Consider the following 22,909-nt stretch of genomic DNA (forward strand, 5'->3'; position numbering starts at 1 on the left):
CTACAATAGAAATAATTAGCAACCTTCACTCACTCTTGAAAAACCAACCAATTACAACTCAAGATAGTCTTTTAAGAAATTAATGTTTTAGCTCAAAGTTTTGAAAGAGAGAGAGTGAAAAATGCTTTAATCTCAATAAATATTTGCTTAGATGGTTGTTGTAACATTTTCATATAAAAAACATATTATATTTATAGTTCAGTCATAAAAATGGCCGTTGGGGATGTATTAAATGCAAATAGAGCCGTTTGTGTACAAAAATAACCGTTATATCGTTCTCAGAAAAACTCAGGTTCAGCGCCCTAAGCTTAAAGTTCGGCAGCCGAACCATTTGAGGTGAAGAACATTCTCCTTATAAAAACACTTTCGGCGGCCGAACATATAGGACTTTCGTCTCTGTTCCTCACTTTCGGAAGCCGAAGTTTTGACTTGGGAAAAAATTAAAAACTCACTTTCAGCGGCCGAAAGTCAATGTTCGGCGGCCGAATATATGGGAGTTTCGTTTCTGCCCCTTACTTTCGGAAGCCAAACATTTAGCTTAGGGGGCATCTCACCTTTGGCGGCCGAAGGTCAATGTTCGGCGGCCGAACATATAGGACTTTTGTCTCTATCCCCTTACTTTCGGAAGCCGAATGGTACACTTTAGGGAGCAAGTTGAAAATCGATTTTCGGCGGCCTAAAATCAATGTTCGGCGGCTGAACATGTGAGATTTTTGCCTCTATCCTTCACTTTCAGAAGCCGAAAGTTTGAGTTTAGGGGTACAAAAATAATTCTTTAAATTTTTAAAAAATCATAATTTAGGCTATAAAACTCCATTTTTCAATCCGTTTGAATTTTTGTAACCTATATTTTTATATCTTTAATTTTGATAAAGAATAATCTCAAAATCACTCCTTTTGAAAAATTTTATTTTGGTCTCTCAAAGTCAATTAATTAAAAACTCGGCCATATAAAAATTTTTAAAATAAAAGAATCTTTGAGTCATCATAATTAATTAATTGAAATTCACAGTACATAAAATGACAATGCATAATAAAAAAATACTTTATGATCCTTTTTTTGTAGTATATTTCCAAAATTAGCACTTTTTACTCTTGAGACTGAAGTAATTTTATTTATTTCAATAAAGGACCTATAAGTGTAACACAAACACTTTTGAAAACAATTATTAGCACACAAATTATTTATCATCAAAATAAAAATTAGAACATTTAGGTCCAACAGGTTTATTTATAGAAAACAATTTATATTTGAAAAATATTTTTTATTTTTGTACAAAATATTTTTAATAAAATAATTTATTTTTTAATTATTTATTATTTTATTTTAAAAAATACATTAGCAACTTAAAAAATAAAATTTTTGTATATCTTTATTTTTATAAATAAATCAAATTAATATCTAAAAAGATTGCAGTGATGAGTAAATGAAATACAAAGTAAAGACTAATTAACATTATTTTTAAATTAGAAAATTAAATAATAATTTAATTCAAATAAAATTTTAAAATGATATTTTTCTTAATTTTTTAAATACAATTATACATATATATAAGTAGAGTAAAATAAAATTTTATAAATAGTTTTTAAATATCTATATTTTTTATGATTGAAAAGTCTTTTAATATATCTATACATATGGATATCATTGAAAAAAAAACCTCGTCCAAGAAAATGCGAAGTCACGTGGATTGGTGGGCGGAGCTTCCAATGCTCGAAAGGCATAAGCAATGGATGGTCCAACTGAACAGACATGGAGAAGTTCGCTAGCGGTGGGCCCATCCCCGTTGCTATAGTATGGGTCCCACTCCGGAGCCCCATTCTTTTCCTTGTTTATTTGATTTGTAATCTTAAAAGATTGAATTATAACGTAGGATTGGAATTCAACCCATCTGGTCAATTTTGGAGACTGTAATGTAAGAAGAAACTCTCTGCCTTCTTTATATTTTTTACTATTTTAAGCACGTGCGAGCTTTTTTATCAATTAAACTAATTATTCTAATAATATTTTACAATAATATGCAATATTATTTTCAAAAAGTTGATTATCTTGTTAATTTTAAGTAGGCTTTTATGCTGGTTTTTTAAAATGGTAATCATACTAATGCATATAGAGCAAATTCTCAAATATTTTTCTTTTATTTAATATTTTAAAAATTAAATCGATTAAATTAAATTAAATTAAATTAAATCAATTTAATTTAAATTAATTTATTTTTAAAATTAATTTAATTTAATTTTCTTTAAATATTAAAATTTTAAATTTTTATTTATTCAATTCGATTTAAATTTAAAGTAAACAAACTAAACACTCAATTTTATTATATATATTCATGCTAATATATATTTTAAAAATAGAAAAAAATAATTTTTATATTTATTAATTAGTTTATCCATTTTAAAAAGTACATTAAAATATATTTAATTTTTTAGAAATATTTACTGATTTTTTAAATACTCATTTAATTATATTAATAGTTAATCCATATAAGTATTTTAAATTATTTTAAAAATATTTTTCTCAAATATTTAGTGGTCAAAATTAATAGATTAATTACTTTTTAAAAGTTTAGGTATATTTTAATATATTTTTAAAAATTAAAAAAAATCATATAAAATGAATAATAATTTTTTCTTAAAAATATTTTATAAAAAAAATTGTTTCACATATAATTTTTTTTATTACAATGTATGTATATAATTAATTTCAATAATTGTAAAATGGCAATTAATGATAATAATTAGAAGTCTATGAGTTGTTCAAAATTTAATTAATTGAGTCTTAATACTTACTTTTCTTGTTGAGTTATTACTAATACTAAAATATTAAATGAAGTTTCCAAATCTGAGTTGATTCAAAGGAATATATAATCATTTAATTTTTCTTATATTAGACTAATTTTTATTTTAATTATTATTTTATTTAAAATAGAGATTAAGAATTTATTATCTGTGAGTTTTTTTAATTACTATTTAATTGCCATGTATATAAAAATTATTAATTAATTTTTTGTTTTTAAAAAATATAAGATTTTAAATAGTAAAATATTTAAAAATTAAAATTAACAAAATAATTAATTAATAAATTTTTTTATAATGGATTAAATAGTAATTTAATTTTTTTAAAAAAATTAAATATTGATTTGTCTTGTTTAGAACGTTCTCTACCGTGTTCCGCTTCTGCGGCCAGCCAAAATCCAACAAAGAAGTTGCTGTCTGGGTTCTGCCAGTTGCCACCAAGAAAAAATCTCAATTAAAATAATGGACCCAAATAAAATAATTTCTATTAAAAAAAAAACGGAAGTAGAAAAAAAGGGAAAAATTCAGAACCCATTTTCCTCCTGATTCCTGTGCCCAAGTCTTGCCAACAGTTCTCAAACTTCAAACTTTCTTCTTCCCAATTTTTCTACGCTTTATTTGATCCCTATTGGCCATCGTTTCAGGGAAGAAAAGAAAAGTGAGAGATTAATGGAGAGCTTAGCATTATGGCAAGGGGTGACTCTTACTGGGATTTTGTCGTGGATTCTCATTTCTTCATATCTCAAGGTGACCGACAAGGTCAGATCTTTGTTTCAACCTTGGGTGACCCATCATGTCATTATTGGCACTCCTCTCATCATCAAGATCCAGGTTTTTAACTATATTTCATCAAATAAACAAAACCCAGATTTTAGTTTAATCGTTTGTTTCTTTAATTGGTAGTGAATTTTGGTTTTATTAGAATTATTTTGTTTGATTTTTTTGGTGGTTTTTTGCAGAAGTATCAGCATGGATTTTTTGATGCTTTATTCTCTGGGTTGTCTTGTGTTGTTTCTGTGCCTTTCTACACTGCTTTTCTTCCTTTGCTTTTCTGGGTATCTATCTTTCTCTTTCTGTTTATTGTTAATTTTGTTTTTCTCTGGCTTCTTGTTGTTGTGGATTGTGATTTTGGTGTTAAATTTGTATACATGAGCATTGTAATTGAGTTGCTTTTGGGTGAAACTGCAGAGTGGACATGGCAAATTGGCTAGGCAAATGACCCTTCTAATGGCTTTCTGTGATTATACAGGAAATTGCATAAAGGTTAGTTAGTTTTTTTTTGCTTTCTTCTGGCTTGATCCTTTCTATTTTTAGTTCTGTATTATTTCATTTGTAAGAGGAAGATGATCATGAAGTCATTTTGCTCCTTGTTTGTCTTTCATGTTTCATAGGACGTGGTATCAGCTCCTAGACCCAAGTGTCCTCCTGTTAGAAGAATAACTGCAACAAAAGATGAAGAAGATAACGCTTTGGAATATGGATTGCCTTCTTCCCACACTCTTAACACAGTTTGCTTGTCTGGGTATTCATCTTTCCTCCTTATATTCCCATTTTGCTATGTTATTTCTATGCTTGTGTTGTGGCAGATTTACAGAACATTTTAGTTGGTTGTGCTGTACAATCATTTCAGTAGTGGTGGTGACTTGGTTGTGAGGTGTTAACTGCATGCCAAGAAACTTGAGAACTCATATTTCTTCATGATCTAGAATATGAATTATGCATCTGTTCCTAAGCTCAGTATTTTACTTATTGGTGCAAAAGCTGATTTTGTTTGCGTTTCTTTTAATTGTTGAGTATGGAAAGATTGTTGCAATTTCTACTAGTTTATTTTCAATTTGTTAGTTAATGGATGCTTAAAAAACTTGATTTTAAGGTGTTTTATAGCTTTGAATTTGCACTAGAAAATCTATATGGAATTGTGATTGGCACCTTGAGAATTTAGGAGATATTTTTCTATATTAACAATTAAATCTTCTTTGAATGGACACCCCAGGTACCTATTGCATTATGTCCTATCTTATACCCAAAATCAAGACGTCTATGTGGAGTTTGCTGGATTTACCATTGTTTGCTTGCTTGTGGGCTTCATTGGTTTGGGTAACGGTTTATTTATTTATTTTGTTTTTCCATAAGTGGTCACTTGTCAGTAGCATTATCATTTTTCCATGATCGTTTATGAACTGAAATTTGGTTTGGCTTGGTAGGAAGAATTTATCTCGGCATGCACAGTTTGATTGATATCATAGGTGGTCTTTCCGTTGGGTTGGCAATCCTTGCATTTTGGCTTGCTGTCCATGATTATGTTGATAGATTCATCGTCTCAGAACAAAATGGTATGGACATTTCTGTGTTAATTCTACCTTATGTATTGAATGAGTTGATCTCAGGAGAGTTTGATTTTGGAATTTGGAATGCCAAATTTTCTCCAAGATGAGTTTAAGACAAGAATAGAAGCATTGTTATTTGCATGGAAGCCCATTTGTGGATTGTACCCCAATTTTTTCTTTTGGTCTAAATTAAAAAGAAGCCTTACCAGTTCCAAATTTGGTGACCAGGGCATGAAAAGTAGCACAAAACAGGAGGAAATCCTGATAGCAACTTACATGTCAGCTGAAACTTCTAGAAGCTTAATGCACAAAATAGGACTTTAGAACCAGAAACCACCCTAAAATTGTCCTGATTGCAGGCTTCATTGATGGTCTCTAGAACATCTTTCTCTGAAGAGGTGATTGTTCCCATGGATGCAAGCATTCCTTCTCTAATCAAAGAACAATGGGTTTCTGTTGGGTGACCTCAATTGGAAAGTAGTAGTTTTGGGGGAGGTTTTTGGTCTTTGGATTTACTGACATTGCAACAAGATTTATTTGAATTAATATTGGTGACTATTAAGGATATGGGAATGGGAGTATTATTATCTACTGCTTGATTATTCTTTATTTAAACCTCATACCTCACTAAGAAAAATAATATTGTTTGATTATAATGGGTTTTATTCCTGAATGATATGGGACCGTGTTATAACAGAAGGTGAAATCTACCTGACGTTCTGAATATTGAAACATGAAAAATATTGAACATATTTGTGATTTTGAATTTGAAAATTTTGCTTTATACTCTTTCTTGCAGTGGTGACATTCTGGGCTGCTCTAAGCTTCTTGTTGCTTTTTGCTTATCCAACTCCTGAATTTCCTACACCAAGTTTTGAGTACCACACCGCCTTCGATGGTGTTGCTTTTGGGATAGTAAGCAATTTCTCTCTCCTTCAATTTCAATATTTATTTTAACTTCTGTTTTTCAGTGACCACAGTGTTATCACTTATCATAGCTCGTGCAACTTGGATCAAGGACTTTATTCTATATCTTTTAGTGGAAGTCTTATGGTTTTGCTCAAGAGTATTCTCTAAAGACAAAAGGGAGACAGGGGATAGATGCTTAGACAGAATTTAAAAGATAAAAAATTTTATGAGAGCCAAACCCATATTGTCTACTAGAGAGAGGAAGATAGTCTCGGCGTAATGAATTCACCAATGTTATTACTAGTTGCCTTTTAGTAGATCATAGGGGTGTACATGAATGACCAAACTACCCTTGAGCTGCTTGAGGCTTAATTCAATAGAAGTCGAACCTTATTTTAGACTTCTCTGCGAAGCTCAATCTCGTTAGAATTCGGCATTCGGCTCATTAAGGCTCCCAATTTGACTCTTGAATAGGCTTGTTTAACATGCTTATGAGTTGGCTTGTGAACAAGCTCATATTATTAGGTGTGTGAGTCAATTCGTTAAATAGGCTCATGATATGACTTGTTTACAAGTTTGTTTTATATTAATTATTGCATTTTCTATTTTTTTGAATATATTAATTTTGTTTATGATTATTTTATAAAATAAGATATTAATAAGTATCCTTTGAAATTATTATAATGTGTTATATGGATTTGTTATGTAAAATATAAGTATTTCTAATTTAAATTTAATTTTATATGAAAATGAATTAGTCAATTATAATGTAAAATGTAATATAATTTTAATTTTATAATATAAATTGAATTAGTTGACTATTGTTGAATCTCACATCGGTTTAGAATAGGCTAATATGTCCCTTACCCCTCTTGAGCTAGCTCAAAAGTCTAGTTCAAAAGCTAAATTTTGGTGTGAGTTAGGTCTGGCCAAATTTAACATGGTATCAGTGTCTTCTCACCAATATTGAATCTCCTTAAATATTTCTCGCTCCAGTAAAGTTTAGGCACTCCTTCCCCTTTCCTCTTGAGCTAGTTTTTGTTGTGAGTTAGACATGAGCTAAATTTAATACGGTATTAGAGCCTCCACTGATATTGAGTCTCCTTAAATATTCCATGCTCTAGTAAAGTTTTTGGGCATGAAGTTTTGCACGTGAGGGGTGTGTTGAATCTCACATCCGTTTGGATAGGAGTAGCTGGAGCAATGTGCTCTTTATAAGGGTTTTCTCTTAGCTAGCTTTTGGGTGGTAATGTTATATGCATATCTTCGTTCTTACCTAAGAAAGATTGTTTAAGGTAAAGTGAAGCAGAAGTAACTATTCAGCTAGGATGAGATAGGATAGGTTGGCAAGGCATGCTTGGTGATTTCTGCCGACCAGAGTTTGATTCCTCTCCTCCCTCCCCAAATACCCGGTGACCAAAAAAAAAACGAGACGTGCAACCTGTGGAGTGTGTTAAGAGCATGTCTTCATACCTGTAATAATAATATTAATAAAGGATAAATAAGGCAGTTGTCTTTGTATATTTTAAGGTTTGCTGGAGCGTTTGTTAGGGAAAGCCTTTTAGAAGTGCAGAAGAGTGGGTAGTTAAAACTCGTACATTTTTGTAGAATCGTTTAAGTTACCTATCATTTTTCGATATTAACTTTGAAGAAACACTTGTATGAGTAATCCATTAACATACTAAATTTGCAATGTTGTTCAGGTTGCTGGGATTCAGCAGACGTACCACCAGTTCCACCATGAAGACGTGCCACGTGTATTTACACATCTCAGTGTCCTTGCCTTTTTGGGAAGGATCCTTGTAGGAATACCAACAATTCTCATTGTGAAATTCTGTAGCAAGGCCCTGGCGAAATGGGTTATTCCTGTGATATCAAACGCCCTTAGCATTCCCATAAAATCAACTAGCTATATTCCCATGTTAAATGGATCGGCTAGTGGTAAAAAACCAGACGAGATCAAGCAATCAAGTTATATCCAGAAGTTGTTATTCTTCTTCACCCACCAGGATTCATTTGATGTTGATACGGGTATTCGATTCCTTCAATATGCGGGTCTTGCTTGGTCAGTGGTAGATCTAGTTCCTTCTCTTTTCTCCCATCTGAGGTTGTAATACTCGGTCTCTGTTGTGCTGTATATGTTTAAGGTGCTTTTTATTTTAAAATTTTTGGGAGGGGAGGCTGGGTCTTGCATTGGTGATTAGCAATTTAGCATGGCTCTAATACGTTTTAATTTTGTAAATTCAAGTAATTCTGTTCAGGTTGAAACCAATGCTTCTTCCTACTATGCCTACTTCCAATGAAATTTATGTTGTGGCAAGTGAAATGCTCTAACAGGCACGATAGAAGCTATGTAAACTCTCCCTACAGCTACGTGAAAATATGGTTCATATTGATTTGGAGATCAAATTGGCAGTGGGATTTAGAACACTAACATCTCAAAGTGACTTAATTTCGATTGTGCAAGTTCATATTCCATGAAAGCCATATCTATCATACTCAAAATTTCTCTAGTACTTGAAATCATATGCTTTGAAGAACAAAGATCAAGCAAAAACTCTCTAGCACCTTTCTAGGGATATTTAGAACGTGCAACAACACTGTATTTGAGCCTACTGCTAAGATTGTCTAAAATAGAACTAATAATAAACCACTCGATGAAGATGCACCATCAGCTTCAAGTTTTAGTGAGAGAATAATCAAACTTCAAATCAACACTGCTGAAAATTGCATTGTGAAAAATAAGTACAAGCATCCACTAGGTATCAGATCTGTTTATCTCCCTACAGGCACCAAGTCCAAGAGGATGGGACAAAAATCAAGTGAATAAAACAAGAATAACCACAATTCCGCTGAAGGTACAACAACCTAATGCTGGTCTGCCATTGAGCTTTAGCCCATTGCATGGTTTCAAATACATGACAAAGAACAAAAGCATAAAACCTGGACCTATTGTGCATGCTTTTGCCTTCCATAGCCACCAGAAAAAGCATGCCACAAAGTTCTCTCTCTCTCTCTCTCTCTCTCTCTCTCTCTCCATATATATAAAATATATATATTAAACTCGATAGGTATTTCCTGCAACAAGGATACTCGACCACCAGAGCTTGAGAAAGGAATATAGTGGCAGTTATGCAGGTCATACTGGTGCAACAGAAGGTTGATTTACAGGAAGTAATCAGGTGTTCTACGGGTCACATCAGGCTCTCCCCTCCTAGGTGCCGGCTCAAACTGCAATACATCAAAAGATCTCACTAAAGAACCGCAAAACTCCTTCAAAAGAAATTTGGGAAAGATAGACAGACGGACCTGGATGAAAGTGTGAGCCTTACAGTCATCAACTTCCAATATGGAAGCCATGTTTCCACAACGGTAACAATAATTAGGTGCACTAAATATGGTAACCACCTTTTGTTCCTGCACCCAGAAAACAATGGATCTTTTAGCCTGAGATTAACATGGGAACACCAAAATCCGAACAAAAATTCATGAACAGCAAGAGTAATAAATACATGTGCCCAATTAAATCCATCCATAACAAGCTGATGTGCTCTAGCAATCAACTTCAAGTTGTTTGTATGATTAAACTGCTCGGATATATCCTGCAAATAATAAAAATGAAATTAGAGAAACTTCAGAAGTGAGTTCACCAACATAACTTTAGAAAAAAATTAGAAAAGAAACAAATAATAAGACAGAGGGAGAGGAACACCCTTTGTAATAAAGAGAGGAATTACCTGGCCAAAAGTATATCCGGCACCACGAGGTGATATACCCCAGCCACATCGGTCATCTGGATCAGACCATAAAAGATCACACATTGCCCCTTCATGAGGAACCTCCTGAACACGATCGAAGTTTCTTATACTGTCAAGTGTTTCTATTGATGGGGACAATCCCCCATGCAGACAAAATATTTCCGACTCAACCTACAAAGGAGAAAGTAGGTCCTTTAATGTGCATAATTCCAAGCTATCTTTAACCTAGCTTTCATAAACAACAAATAAAGCAGATAATTTATCCAAGAGATCCCACATATGTTATGAGAGGTTTTCTATCAGACTGAGCGATCTGAGAGATTTCTGATGAGCACACTCATAATCCAAAAGTTCAATAATGATTGGGGTGAACTTCAGAATCAAAAGAATAGCACCAACCAGGATTAGCTGAAGAATAGCTCTAGCCTTGTATCTCAGAATTAACAAAAACAGGTAAATCTCTCCATAATTTCTCTCCACAGATCCAACTTTACGTTATTTGCAAATTTTGCAATCATTAACAGACATCATCCCTCATAATAAGTCTTACTAACCAAGGCAGTCAATGGAAAATAGTCAAACAAATCAGTGAAGGTCTTCCAAACAGTAGCATTGCCATACCTGTAAGATCATAGAAAGAAAATAGCATCACATATTCGCAAGAGATGCAAGAAGCAACTAAACTATTTTAAGCCAATCTATAACATTTGAAATACGGCAAACAAGCATATCAAATCACCCAACTGTCTCCAAAAGGGCATACTACTGAGTTTAGGTCATCTGAGAAAACCTTACATTCTATTGCAGTATCACTTATAAACAAGAAACAATTTCCAAAGCAGCAAACTTAGCCTAATGTTCAAGTATGTTGCATCTAATAAATACAGCATATGGCAAAAATAACTGTGCATCTACATGCAAAAATGATAGAGAAGGATCCTCCATGATCAAAACATAAATTCTGAAATGCTATGCACAAGGCCATTTACTTTTGCATATTTTGAAAGATAATTGAGTAATGCATATTCTAGAAATGTAACCAAGGATACAATCTTCTGAAAAGACACTCCAAGTAAACAATGTGTCTCACAGAGCTTCCTTATTTCAACAAAAAATATCCATGATTATTCTAGAATTCATAAGGAATTTAGAAGCTTTGCCAACATCTATAAAAATGTCACTATACATCAACATTCAGAACATACCATTAAAAATACTCTCTATCTCTCTCTTAATTCACCATTGACTTTTGCAATCTAGAACTAGATGTTCATTTAAGTGGCAAGTCATTTTAAGCAACTAGAAAATAATAAGCTTAACCAGTTCAGAACATCAACGTGAATCCCTAATAATGCAGTGCATAAACATGCATAAGAACAAAGATGATAGACAACAGATGCAAGAAATATTAAGGTCATAACAAATAATAGAAAGTTCATATTTGAGCAGGAGTTTTTCACATAACTTTAAGAAGATTGATGCAGATAGAAAATCATTTGTTTGGTACAGATTAACTTACCTCTAATATACCTATTATTATGAACATACAAGAATAAACACACAAATAAACTTTTTCTTACTATTCAAGTTACTACCACTATCAGAACAAGGTAAGGGGCAAAAGGAAGTTGTGTACAGAAAACTCACTTCCGCAAACATTCATCATAAAAGCCATAAACCTGAGTAATCTGCCAAGAGGAAAACGATAATGCAGTGATGAATAGATCAATATCCAGTCTAGAATTCCAGGTAAATAAAGTTCGAAGAAAATTACAATCTAAAATCAGCTATCCACAATAAAATGAAGCAACATTTATTTGTAATACATAGTAAACAAATCAAAACAACTTAAAGCAAATGTGGTAAATGTAAATATCACCACTGTTGTTGATTAGAAGTGGAAACTCAATGATAAAGAATGTGAATGAAATTACCTGGCGGCTTTCATGGTTTCCCCTAAGAATGGTTATTCGTTGTGGATAACGCACTTTAAGTGCCACTAAAAGCTGCAAAGAAACAAATCAGTATCATTATGTTAAAAAAAAATTGTTTTCAAACATTTTCCATAATTAGCTAGTACAGAAAACAATTAACTAGCATGAGGACAAAGATCTAGGCATGTGCATTCGACAATCATCTTAGCTTAAACCAAAGATTAAAGGTTGGTAACTTGGTATGAAATTCAAAGATTCAATAGAAGTGATCACCAAGCCATAGCCATTACACAAGGATCATCCTTGTATCACATTCCAAAAACTTACACAATGATTATGTATTTGAGCCACCAACACATATTGTAAATTTGGCCCCACATGCTTCACCCACTATAGAGGTAGGGGTACACATAGAAAAACAAAAAGTAGCAAACCAATTTGAAACCAAAAAAAGAAGAACCAAATCAAAAGAGTTGGTTTTCTGAACCATTTCTTTAAAAAAGAAGCTCATGGTTAATTGAAAGAAAACAAAGTATGCATGTGTGTGTGTCAATATTCATAAAAAATTAAACATTCTTCAAACTTTTTTTAACCTTTAAAACCTATAACTTTTTAGGATTTTCATGTGTTAAAAACTAATTTAAAAATTGAATATAGGGATTATATATATATATATATATATATATATATTAGTACACATGAAACAAGTTACAAAGTAATTAATTCATTAATTGTTTGTGACATTAACTTCATCATATGTGCCTGACCTTAATGAGTAAGATAACAGCATATTATAGCAAAATTAGCTTGAAAACGTAAACAAGGCAATCTTTTGTTGGTACTGTGAAGATGATGATTGGTGCCCAATGAATGATAGCAAACTACAGCATTGGAGATATGCATACCGTCACAGTTTCAACAGAGTAATAGCCCCGGTCCACATAATCGCCCATAAATAAGTAATTGGTGTCTGGACACTGTCAATAAATTTCAAAAAATGGTCAGAAAACTTAAATGTGAATGCTGCATGAAGAATCTAACCCAAAATATCCAATGAAGAAAAGGGGGGTAAAAAAACAAAACCAAATCCAAATTTGCATAACGTCATTCTTCTGTGTTATGTTAAATTATATCACACATACAACATATTCTAAAAGCACAACGAAGTAGGTGATGTTCGTTTTTGTGAGGAATTCTATGAGTTCCAGAGACATGAAAGTAAAATCATATGAAATCAGGAAATAGTAGGATCACATTTTAGTGAACAATATTAATGACGATCAAGAAAGGAGATCATGAAACAGAACTATGCTTAAAATCATTGATACAGAAACTGGCAATTTGTATGTTCTCAAATATGATGCACTAAAAATATCCATGATAAAATGAAGAAAAATAAGTAGTTTCCTGACCAGTGGCTATTTACTTGACTATACCTCATGTATACTTCAACCTTCAAAAGCATTGGCAGGTCTCAATAAATTATTTTAGACAATCCCTCAGCTGAAACAGAAAAGTAAATTACAAAGTGGTCATGGTCAGAACTGATACCTTCCCTCCAATTCGAAAAAGTTCCGCAAGATCATGAAACTGCCCATGAATATCGCCACAGATTGTCACAGGGCTTTTCACAGGCTGAGAAACAGGAAACAGTTTTGGAATCACTATTTTATAAATCATCATTCGAGTGATTTGAGCTTAAAATTGCATGGCAAATTTACTTTTAATAGTGGCCAACACAATTACACCTGGCACTGGAAGTATAGATCCAAAAGAAAATGTTCAAAAGATTAACCACTCTTCAGATGAAACAAATCTGAAAATTTTCCAAGAAACCAAATGAAATTTTTTTTCAACCGACTCTAATTCTGCATGAAACTGAAATTTCAAAAAGACAGCCTAATTCCTACCAGCACCAACTCGTTACTAAAATAATATTCTTTTTTCCCAGATATAAAATTAACAACAGCGAGGGTAGGATTAGCCAACTCAGCACCGCAATTGAATTCACAATTCAAGCCAGAAGGGGTAAAGGGCTGCACCTGAACATTGCTTTCTTGCATTAGTATCTCCTTAGCCTTGTCACATAATGCTCTGACCTGCAAGGAAAGAAATCAACACGAATGAGTTTTACAGTTTTCAAACTCAACTCAGCAATCATATATTCCTGAAATGCAACCATGAAGAAGAAAAGAGCTTTAAAATGGACAAAGCATTGTAACCTCTTACAATTGATATTCCTTCATTTCATCACATTTTGCAATGGCCAAATGTGCCAATTATCCTAGGATGAAATGGGAATTATAATTGACCATAAATCTTTCAAAAAATAAAACAAGAATATTTTGATAATAGACTATACTTTTTTCTATCGTGGCACTCCTTCTTCAACCCAATAAAACAGATGAACCTAATATAATTACCATAGAAATCAACTGTCAAACCAACAAACACAAGTTATTGGAATACATTATTGAGAAATTGACCTCAATTTTCTAACTAAGTTCCCGGAGACCAAACAGAAATTAAAGCAAAACCTGGGTCTCGGAGAGTGGTTTGCACTGCATGAGCTGCGAGATCTGCTCATCGAGATCGGTGATTGAATCTGAAGATAGCGAATCAGCGACCATCTTAATTGTTTCTCTTCGGATCTAAGACCCGAACGGGCTTAACGGTATCCGGATAACGGATAACCCTAACCCAAAGATTGAATTAGATGCTTCCTGTGTCTCCTTTTTCCAGTTTATCGCAGTTGGGTTCTGCAGTGAACAGAGAGTAATTGGTAGAGCGCGTGAAGGAGCGAGCGAGATATTAATTAATAATTACCCTTGCCTTCCTCCTGTGACAATAATTGAACAGAAAAACCAGAATAATAAATTTGGTAATTTTCACGATTTTTAATAATTTTTATGATTCAATTTAGATAATTTTTATGAAACTCATACTCAGATAATTTTATGATAATTTATGATTGAATAATTTTATACTGAATTTTAATAATTTTTATGATTGAATAAAAATTCCGGCAACAATTTAGATAAATTTAATAATAAATGAGTCACAAACTATTTAATAATTAAAATTAATACAAATATTAATTAATATAATTTTAAATATTTGTTTCTCTATACTTAATAATTAATTATTATATTGTTCAATTCATAAAATTTATATTGCCATTATTTCTATTTTCAAAACACTAATTTTTTTTTAAAAAATTATTATTCAATTTTATAATATAAAAAAATTATTAATTAATCTCTTAATTTTAAAAAATATATTAAAATATTTTTAATAATTTAAAATTTTTAATAATTAATTTTAACTGTTAAATATTTTATTATTTTTTATAATTTTTAAAATTTATTGATTAATTTTTAAAATTTTTAAAATATTTACTAATTATTTATTTATATTAATTAAGAAATTTTTTAAAATATTAAAAATATTTTAATATAATTTTTTAAAATAACAGAAATTTATAGTAAATTTTTTATTTTAAAATTTTTTATTATTATTTAAATTAAAAAAATAGAAATCAGGGAAAGTGTAGAAAGACTGAAAGTTGGTAAAAAGAGTTTAACACCGTTGGCTTAATTCGTACGGACGCCGTCCAATAGATATTTGTGTATTTCATTTGGTACACACACAAAGATAGACACTCCTATTCTATAGAAAAATAGGCGAAAAACGGAAGACTCCGTTCTCTTCTTATTTTCTTCTTTCTTTCGAAATTCAAATTAAAAAAAAAAAAATCTATAAACTCTCTCCCTCTCTATATTCTCTCTCTAGAAAAATTGCGGTATTTCAGCTTCGTGTCTGATCCCAAAGAAAGCTAGGGTTTCTCGCATTTTCAGTTCTGATCAAATTCCACCAAACAGGTTTCTCTTCCTCTTTCTGTGGCTATCTCTCTACCTTCTCTTCTTTTTAATGGTTTCTAGCTAGATTCTGGATGTTAATTTTGCTTCACTTTTGCTGCTTTTTGTCTTCAAAGGATAATCAAATGTACGCTGTCCTCTTATTTATTTATTATTTTGCTAGCTTTTGGTTTGTCTAATCGCATTCTGTTGATTGATTACTGTTATTTATGTTTTCAAGATCTTATCTGATTTCTTTGCTTTTAGATTAGTATACCTTCTTAGCTTTTTTGCTTTTGATATCGTTTTTTGTGTTTTAGTTGAACTTTTTGATTTGATAGCGTTTTTTTCATGGGTTATTGTAATGCACCATTTTGTTTTGGGATTTATATTGTTTGTTTTGGCTTGATCTTTTTTGCATTGTGATTGGTTTCAGGTTTTTTATCTGGAATTTTTATAGAGTACATGGATAAGAGGAGATTTTGACTTGGAGGAGACCAATTTTTGTAATCATTCTTGGTGGTTTAGGGTATAGATTGTAATTTTGGAAACCAAGATTTTGAATTCTAGAAATTATGAGAACTTCATGGGCAGATTCTGTGGCTAATTCTGCATCTGAGAATGCAGCCCCTGCTTCCTCTGGCAACAATGGCTCATTGCGTTCTAGTCGACCTGCTTATGTTCCTCCTCACCTTCGTAACCGGACACCTTCGGCTGATCTTCCTGCTTCATCACCTGCTGTTCCATCGCAGGCCAATGACCGTGTAGGTTATGCTGGACCTGCAGGTGGTTCACGCTGGGCTGGTGGTTCTAGACCAGATTATGGGCGTCCAGGATATGGTTCTGGTGGTCGACCTGCTGCTGCTGCTGCTGCTGGCGGTTGGAACAATAGAAGTGGTGGGTGGGAGCGCGGGAGAGAGCGTGAGGTGAATCCATTTGGCAATGATGATGGTGAAGTGGATAGCACTTTTGGTGAACAAGAAAATACAGGCATTAACTTTGATGCATATGAGGATATTCCGGTGGAGACAAGTGGGGAAAATGTGCCGCCGTCTGTGAATACATTTGCAGAAATAGACTTGGCCGAGGCATTGAATCAGAATATTCGAAGATGCAAGTATGTGAAGCCAACTCCAGTTCAGCGTAATGCAATCCCAATAATACTTGCAGGGCGTGACTTGATGGCTTGTGCGCAGACAGGGTCAGGGAAGACAGCTGCCTTCTGCTTTCCAATTATTAGTGGAATTATGCGGGAACAGTATGTACAGAGACCACGTGGGCCAAGGACTGTATATCCGCTTGCTCTTATTCTCTCTCCTACAAGGGAGCTTTCATGTCAGGTACAATTCATGCTATTCTTGTGAATTTCTGGAGAATGCAACCTTATAATTTGGCTCTTAAGGGTTTTCTCCCCTTCTCTATTGCAATCTAATTGCAGATACATGATGAAGCCAGAAAGTTTGCTTATCAAACTGGTGTCAAGGTGGTAGTTGCTTATGGAGGAGCACCAATCAACCAACAGGTATAAATCTATGACATTATTTTCTAGTCTTTTTCTAATTGCTCACTGGTTATGTTGTTCTCAAATTGATCCTCCTTACAAAGATTTGGTTATGGGGGGATATAGAGAAGAGGGAACTTTTTAAGTTCATAACCAAAATAACTGATTTAATTTGTTTTTCCCATTGTAGATTTTTCCTATATCTTTTTTTTTTGTTGAATGAAATGAAAATATACTCTATATTAATTGTGAAGCGTAGGAAAAATTTCTGTATTGGTTTCTGCAAATTTATGGTTTGGAGTTGACTAAGATGTGGGATATACAAATGGTGAAGGGAAGTACTTGTGTTGGAAGAGAAAAGAAAGATATCCATACCTGTCAATTCTTTTCTAGGTCTGTGAGAAAATGGATTCCTTTGTGTATACCTGAATTAAAACATGACTGGAGTCACATAGTTCAAACCATTTTCACTAGATCAAACAAAAGCATGGCTGGTTTTTTCCCCATAATTTGGCGTTTATTTGTCAATTAATATTAATGTTATGAGATATAGATGCATTTCGACAATGATTTGGATATTCTAAGGCATAGGCCATTATGTGCTTGTCTTCTTTTGCATCACTAATCTTATGAGTTATAATCAATGTTTTGCACATTCAAAATATTATTGGCGGCTCTTCCACTCTAGTCCAGCTTTCTTCACACTTGTCCATGCTTCGAGGCTTCAAGCATGCGCACAAGTTTTTTGTTTGTGCTATTGCATGCATTAACGATTGTGAGAAAATTTGCCCACATTTTCTTCTCAAGATAGTTCTATGCCTTTATCGTGTTTTCCTTTATGTTTTTCCTGCAAATGATGCTGAAACAATTCTACCTTTCTGTGGTCTGTTTGTGTTAAGTAATTTTTGGGAATGTGCTAGAACTTTTCATTAGAGTTGTTTGGTTGATTCATATTATTTTTGGAAGTCGGCATTCAGCAGTTGGCTAGTTTTCCCTTTTCTTATGGCTTAATCAAACATATGGATATTATCATAAGGGGCAACTTCTTCGAGTTTGTCTTCACTGAGTCAATAAGTTGTATACATGGTGTGGTGAAAATCTTACATCTGGAAGTGGAGGGACATTTAGGAAGCTAGTGGATTGATAGCATGAGCTGTTATACAGACCAAGGTGCAGATAAGTTTGATTATGTGGCTTATTAATTCCTTTTTATAATTGCCTTTACATATCACACAGAACATACCCAAGAAGCTAGAAGATTTTCTAACTTTGAATTATGTTACAAGAAAAATATTAGAAAACATAGATATCTTAGGGCTGGATTGAGTAATTTTTGGGATAATTAATAAGACCCTGATATTGCCTCATATTTTCTTCAGTTTAACTGTGTTTGTCATTTTTTTCCATAAGAACAATGGAATTGATTAGATGCATTCCATTAGATGGCTTAGTGATGAGGAAGGTATTTTCTTTTCGATTTACAATGTTGATTTTAGTTCTTGCAGGCTTTTTGGTCTCTCCAAGATAATGATGGATGAATTTTTAATCAATTAATTGTTTGAAGACTGTTTATGTTACATTGGTGCTTTGATCGAGTTTATTGTGTTTGATGTATGGGTGATGTTCTTGTGTGATATTTAAAGCTGGGAAAATGAAATGGTAGCTTGTCTGATAATAACAGTAATAATCTCATCTGGCTGGGGGAGTTATGTCTAAGATCATCGGCACTAAGGCACCGTGATTTATGATAGAGATATCTTCAAACCCTGCCCTTATGGCACCATTCAGAACAAAAGTCTGTAAATTGTGTTATTTGATACCCATTATACTCCATAGCTCCTTTTATAGTTGGAGATATGAGGAATGAGTTGTGAGGTAATGATGTTTTTTTGCTGTGATGGATATGATTTATTCCTTTTATAGTTGGCTTTTTATTCTTATCTCTCACTCCGGTGTCAAAGCAAAGGGGGAAGAAGAAGAATAATCAAAGAAAAGAAGAGAACATTTCTATTATTTAAAGGACATGCCTGTCTGTGGAAGTGTACAAATTGCAAGGTCATGCTAGTTAGCTTATCACCATGAACATTTGGCATTTGACTCTGATCTCCATGGAGATGGTAACCTGCCAAGGGAAAAAAATGACCAAATGCTGAGAACTTTGGAACAGTATTTTTAATAATCAATTTGCTGAAATTTGTTTGAAAATAAGGATGAGTTCTTGTATCAGTGCTGAACCAAGTAATGAGAAGCAGCAAACAAGAAACAGTTTTCTCATTTGAGATATTTTAATTACTAGATTGGCTGTTGGCTTTTTCGTTTACTTACCATCTATAGAGCTAGAATATGGTTTGAAGCTTTGGAGTTCTTCAGGTTCTTTACGCATGTAAATATGTGCTATGGGCATTAGCATATGTATGTTCAGGACAGAGCTCGAAATAATGTCATTTAGACTTGCCTGGTAATGTCTACCTTGTCCACTGATTTGGTATCAGGGTGATATAGAGCCTTTCTCTGAGTGTATGCGCATATGTACATGCAAGCGTTCGTGTTTGTGCATATATATTTGAGTGTATGTATTTGCAATGTTTTGCCTTCCTAGTGAGTCCTCTGATGCAATGCTAGGTTTCTTTGTGGGAAGAAAATATGAATGAGATACTTGTGAACTTAAAAGAAACATAACTCACTAGTTTTGGGAGTGATAATGATTATCAGTTGACTTGATTTATTCTTCATATAATATGTGTTTTTCTGCTTTCCGGAGTGCAATTTTCTACTACTAGTTGTGTTTTGCATGTATAATGTTATAAAGTATCTTCATAATCACTCAGGTGCCTGCTTTTGTTGTTCACTTTGTGAGCAATTGTTGGCTACTTTAATTGTTCACTTGCTATTTATTAATTATTATGTGTCAGTTGCGAGAACTTGAAAGAGGGGTTGATATTCTTGTGGCAACTCCTGGACGGCTGGTGGATTTGCTTGAGAGAGCTAGAGTGTCATTACAGATGATTAGATATTTGGCACTTGATGAGGCTGATAGGATGCTGGATATGGGTTTTGAGCCTCAGATTAGAAAGATAGTGGAACAAATGGACATGCCGCCACCTGGAAGGAGACAGACAATGCTGTTTAGTGCCACTTTTCCAAAAGAAATACAGGTACAATTTTGGATGTATACTTTGCTTTCTGTTCGTTTCTCACTTTCTTGTGAGCCTTAGTCGTACTATGTTCGGAATAAGTTCTTGAGATAGTTATTAAAATTTTTTATGAACTAATTTATTTTATTGTTAAAATTATGCAGAGTTTTTATGGTGGTGTTATTAAAGTTATGCAGAGTGTTTTAGGGTTTGCTTCCTATTGGAAAATTTGAACAGCTTCCACTTTCCAATTAAACAGATAAATAAGGAGAATTGTGTTCTAGTAGTTGAGAAATGCAAACTGTTTTCAGAAAACTAGATTTTCCATGATGATTGTCTTTTCAAATTTAGTAGAGAAGTGAAAAACCTATCTACAGATTCCCAACTCCAAGAACAAGTAATCATTTCATCATGTATTCATTGTGTACTTTTTCTTATGAAAACTAGAGAAGAAAAAAGTGAGTATATTTGTCTTGAAGCAAGTGCGCACTTGACTTCTGGACTTGTGGTTTTAGTTTTGGCTTGACTACTAGAATATAGCTTATGGTGTGTGGTTGGACTGTTGAATGCTTACTTCAGTAGGCTATTCAGGCAATTGCTCTCTTGTAGGTCCCTAGGCTATTTAGGCAATAGCCATTCATGTGGTGAAGGTCAATAATTGGGTTTTGTTGGAGAATGTAATTTCAAAATGCAACTAACTGTTTTTGGCAATTTTATTGGCATGCAGAGACTCGCATCTGATTTTCTTGCAAATTACATTTTCTTGGCTGTTGGAAGAGTTGGTTCTAGTACAGATTTAATCATTCAAAGAGTGGAATATGTTCATGAGACTGACAAAAGAAGCCATCTCATGGACCTTCTTCATGCACAGAGAGAAACTGAAACTAATGGCAAGGTAATACAAATTACTTGCTGCCTGGGAAGTTTGATATGGTTTACATGTTCTGTTTCATATGAATTAGGAAAGCCCTGAGTAATGCTGTTGGCATCTTTCCAACTTGGTTTAGTTACAAACTTAGATGCTAGTTGATTATCTGGGTAAAAAGTTAAGAGTAAAATGGCAATAAGACTAGGGGAAAAAAAAGGCAGGGCCAACAGAGAGGCATAATGTATCATGAGTGATGTGGAATAAAGACAGAACAATGAGGAGTGGAAGGATAAGGAAAACGTCCGCCATCTGAACTGTACTGGGTGAATGTTTAGGTGATCCTTTTTATTTTATTATCATTTATTATATGGTAATAGTTTCTTGTTGAATTTGCAGCAATCTTTAACATTAGTTTTTGTGGAGACAAAGAAGGGTGCTGACTCTTTGGAAAATTGGCTGTGTGTTAATGGGTTTCCCGCTACAACAATTCATGGTGATAGGACGCAACAGGTTAGTTATTCATGTTCTGATTTCCTTGAAACAAAAATGGGAATGTAAAATGACATTCTAGATTTTGTTTATCCCAATAATGCATTATTATCAGTGTAAATTATTGCAATGATGGATGGATTGCTAGATTCCTTCATTGCATGAGATGATTGCTAGTAATGTTATGATCTAAGAAAGAAATGGGTGGTCCTTGATACAAAATTTTCAGTAGAAACTTGCTCTTGGTTATATGATGCTGTCCTCGTCTCATGATATGCATTTACCCTGCTCGCTTTAGCATTCAAACTAAATTTTTTATCGTTATGGGTTTTGTTTGTAGGAAAGGGAAATGGCACTGAGATCATTCAAAAGTGGGAAGACACCCATTTTGGTAGCAACAGATGTGGCAGCACGTGGCCTTGATATACCTCATGTGGCTCATGTTGTCAATTTTGATCTTCCCAATGACATTGATGATTATGTTCACAGGATAGGTCGAACAGGACGAGCTGGAAAATCAGGGCTAGCAACAGCCTTCTTTAATGAGAACAATATGTCAATGGCAAGATCTCTAGCTGATTTAATGCAAGAAGCAAATCAGGAAGTCCCTGCTTGGCTTACTCGCTATGCTTCCCGGGCTTCATACAGTGGTGGTAAGAATCGGCGTACTGGGGGTGGCCGATTTGGTGGTCGCGACTTTAGAAGGGAGGGCTCCTTTACTAGAGTCACAGATTATTATGGTGGAGGGAATAGCAGTGGTGGTGGATATGGGGTTCCTGCCAGTTACGGAGGGGGATATGGTCCGGGCGTGGCCAGCGCTTGGGATTAGTGTCCCACATAGCTGATTCAAATTTTCTTGTTTCTCACCGAGTATATAATTTTTTCCCCCTCTAGAATCAAGGAACAAAAATTTAAAACTCCATTGTTCTTGATTTGCTTTTCATTCGGTTCTAAATATTAAAAGTTGTATGGTTTTCGATACTTTTTGTCGGGTCTAAATATTGCTTTAGGTGTTAACGAGTGGTCAGATCCTAAACCTGAACAATCTGTGGTTGTGGGTTCATTCATTCTGTATACAAGTCGCAATTTCTTGCCCCTGAAGCGTTTCAATTACTTATTAGGTTTGAAAATTAGAAATTTTTCACAATGAATGTATGCGTTCACCATGTGCCTGATTCGTATTTCGAGCTTTAGCCAACTTATGTAATGTAATACAATATAAATCTAATTCAATTTTAATTGTTTAAATCCTTTCTTTTTATTTCAATTGGTTTAGTGATAGAAAATCACTTGATGAAATTATTCTTCACTTATATTATAAAGGTATAATAAT

The 22,909-nt window shown here is 33.4% G+C and overlaps 3 protein-coding genes across 8 annotated transcripts; 2 read left to right on the top strand and 1 right to left on the bottom strand.

The window, feature by feature from the left end:
* Positions 1–3,276: 3,276 nt before the first annotated feature.
* On the top strand, positions 3,277–8,355 carry LOC110620029 (lipid phosphate phosphatase delta). The gene is made up of 8 exons (XM_021763582.2): positions 3,277–3,630; positions 3,759–3,854; positions 3,988–4,062; positions 4,191–4,321; positions 4,793–4,896; positions 5,004–5,132; positions 5,926–6,041; positions 7,739–8,355. The coding sequence occupies exons 1-8, from the start codon at positions 3,469–3,471 to the stop codon at positions 8,147–8,149; spliced, it is 1,224 nt and encodes a 407-aa protein (XP_021619274.1). The 5' UTR covers positions 3,277–3,468; the 3' UTR covers positions 8,150–8,355.
* Positions 8,356–8,740: 385 nt separating this feature from the next.
* Positions 8,741–14,535, bottom strand: LOC110620031 (serine/threonine-protein phosphatase PP2A-2 catalytic subunit). 5 transcript variants are annotated; one of them, XM_021763584.2, is made up of 13 exons: positions 14,265–14,535; positions 14,090–14,137; positions 13,957–14,011; positions 13,770–13,826; positions 13,279–13,362; positions 12,633–12,704; positions 11,728–11,799; positions 11,441–11,481; positions 10,348–10,414; positions 9,773–9,964; positions 9,548–9,637; positions 9,345–9,452; positions 8,741–9,266 (listed from the first exon to the last, which is right to left on the bottom strand). In XM_021763584.2, the coding sequence occupies exons 4-13, from the start codon at positions 13,788–13,790 to the stop codon at positions 9,201–9,203; spliced, it is 813 nt and encodes a 270-aa protein (XP_021619276.1). In that variant the 5' UTR covers positions 13,791–13,826; positions 13,957–14,011; positions 14,090–14,137; positions 14,265–14,535; the 3' UTR covers positions 8,741–9,200. The 5 variants fall into 5 exon arrangements, with proteins under 5 accessions (XP_021619276.1, XP_021619277.1, XP_021619280.1 ...); XM_021763585.2 differs by having other exon boundaries at positions 14,090–14,162; XM_021763588.2 differs by lacking the exon at positions 13,957–14,011.
* An 868-nt stretch (positions 14,536–15,403) lies between these two features.
* LOC110620830 (DEAD-box ATP-dependent RNA helicase 37) lies at positions 15,404–22,671 on the top strand. 2 transcript variants are annotated; one of them, XM_021764736.2, is made up of 7 exons: positions 15,407–15,608; positions 16,021–16,924; positions 17,023–17,106; positions 19,998–20,240; positions 20,947–21,114; positions 21,484–21,597; positions 21,917–22,671. In XM_021764736.2, exons 2-7 carry the CDS (start codon positions 16,160–16,162, stop codon positions 22,403–22,405), a joined length of 1,863 nt encoding a protein of 620 aa, XP_021620428.1. In that variant the 5' UTR covers positions 15,407–15,608; positions 16,021–16,159; the 3' UTR covers positions 22,406–22,671. The 2 variants fall into 2 exon arrangements, with proteins under 2 accessions (XP_043815006.1, XP_021620428.1); XM_043959071.1 differs by lacking the exon at positions 20,947–21,114 and having other exon boundaries at positions 15,404–15,608.
* The last annotated feature ends 238 nt before the right edge of the window (positions 22,672–22,909 follow it).

The sequence above is a fragment of the Manihot esculenta genome, chromosome 8 (genome assembly GCF_001659605.2).
Source record: "Manihot esculenta cultivar AM560-2 chromosome 8, M.esculenta_v8, whole genome shotgun sequence".
NCBI classification, from domain to species: Eukaryota; Viridiplantae; Streptophyta; class Magnoliopsida; order Malpighiales; family Euphorbiaceae; genus Manihot; species Manihot esculenta.

Excerpts from the sequence above, each read along its gene's own strand:
- LOC110620031 (XM_021763583.2), bottom strand. The coding sequence starts at position 14,357 with ATGGTCGCTGATTCGCTATCTTCAGATTCAATCACCGATCTCGATGAG. Across the intron at positions 11,482-11,727 it reads GAAACCATGAAAGCCGCCAG|ATTACTCAGGTTTATGGCTT; the intron begins GTAATTTCATTC and ends TCCTCTTGGCAG. Across the intron at positions 9,638-9,772 it reads CCGGATATACTTTTGGCCAG|GATATATCCGAGCAGTTTAA; the intron begins GTAATTCCTCTC and ends TATTATTTGCAG.
- LOC110620830 (XM_021764736.2), top strand. The coding sequence starts at position 16,160 with ATGAGAACTTCATGGGCAGATTCTGTGGCTAATTCTGCATCTGAGAAT. Across the intron at positions 17,107-19,997 it reads GAGCACCAATCAACCAACAG|TTGCGAGAACTTGAAAGAGG; the intron begins GTATAAATCTAT and ends ATTATGTGTCAG. Across the intron at positions 20,241-20,946 it reads CTTTTCCAAAAGAAATACAG|AGACTCGCATCTGATTTTCT; the intron begins GTACAATTTTGG and ends ATTGGCATGCAG.
- LOC110620029 (XM_021763582.2), top strand. The coding sequence starts at position 3,469 with ATGGAGAGCTTAGCATTATGGCAAGGGGTGACTCTTACTGGGATTTTG. Across the intron at positions 3,855-3,987 it reads TTCTTCCTTTGCTTTTCTGG|AGTGGACATGGCAAATTGGC; the intron begins GTATCTATCTTT and ends GTGAAACTGCAG. Across the intron at positions 4,322-4,792 it reads AACACAGTTTGCTTGTCTGG|GTACCTATTGCATTATGTCC; the intron begins GTATTCATCTTT and ends TGGACACCCCAG.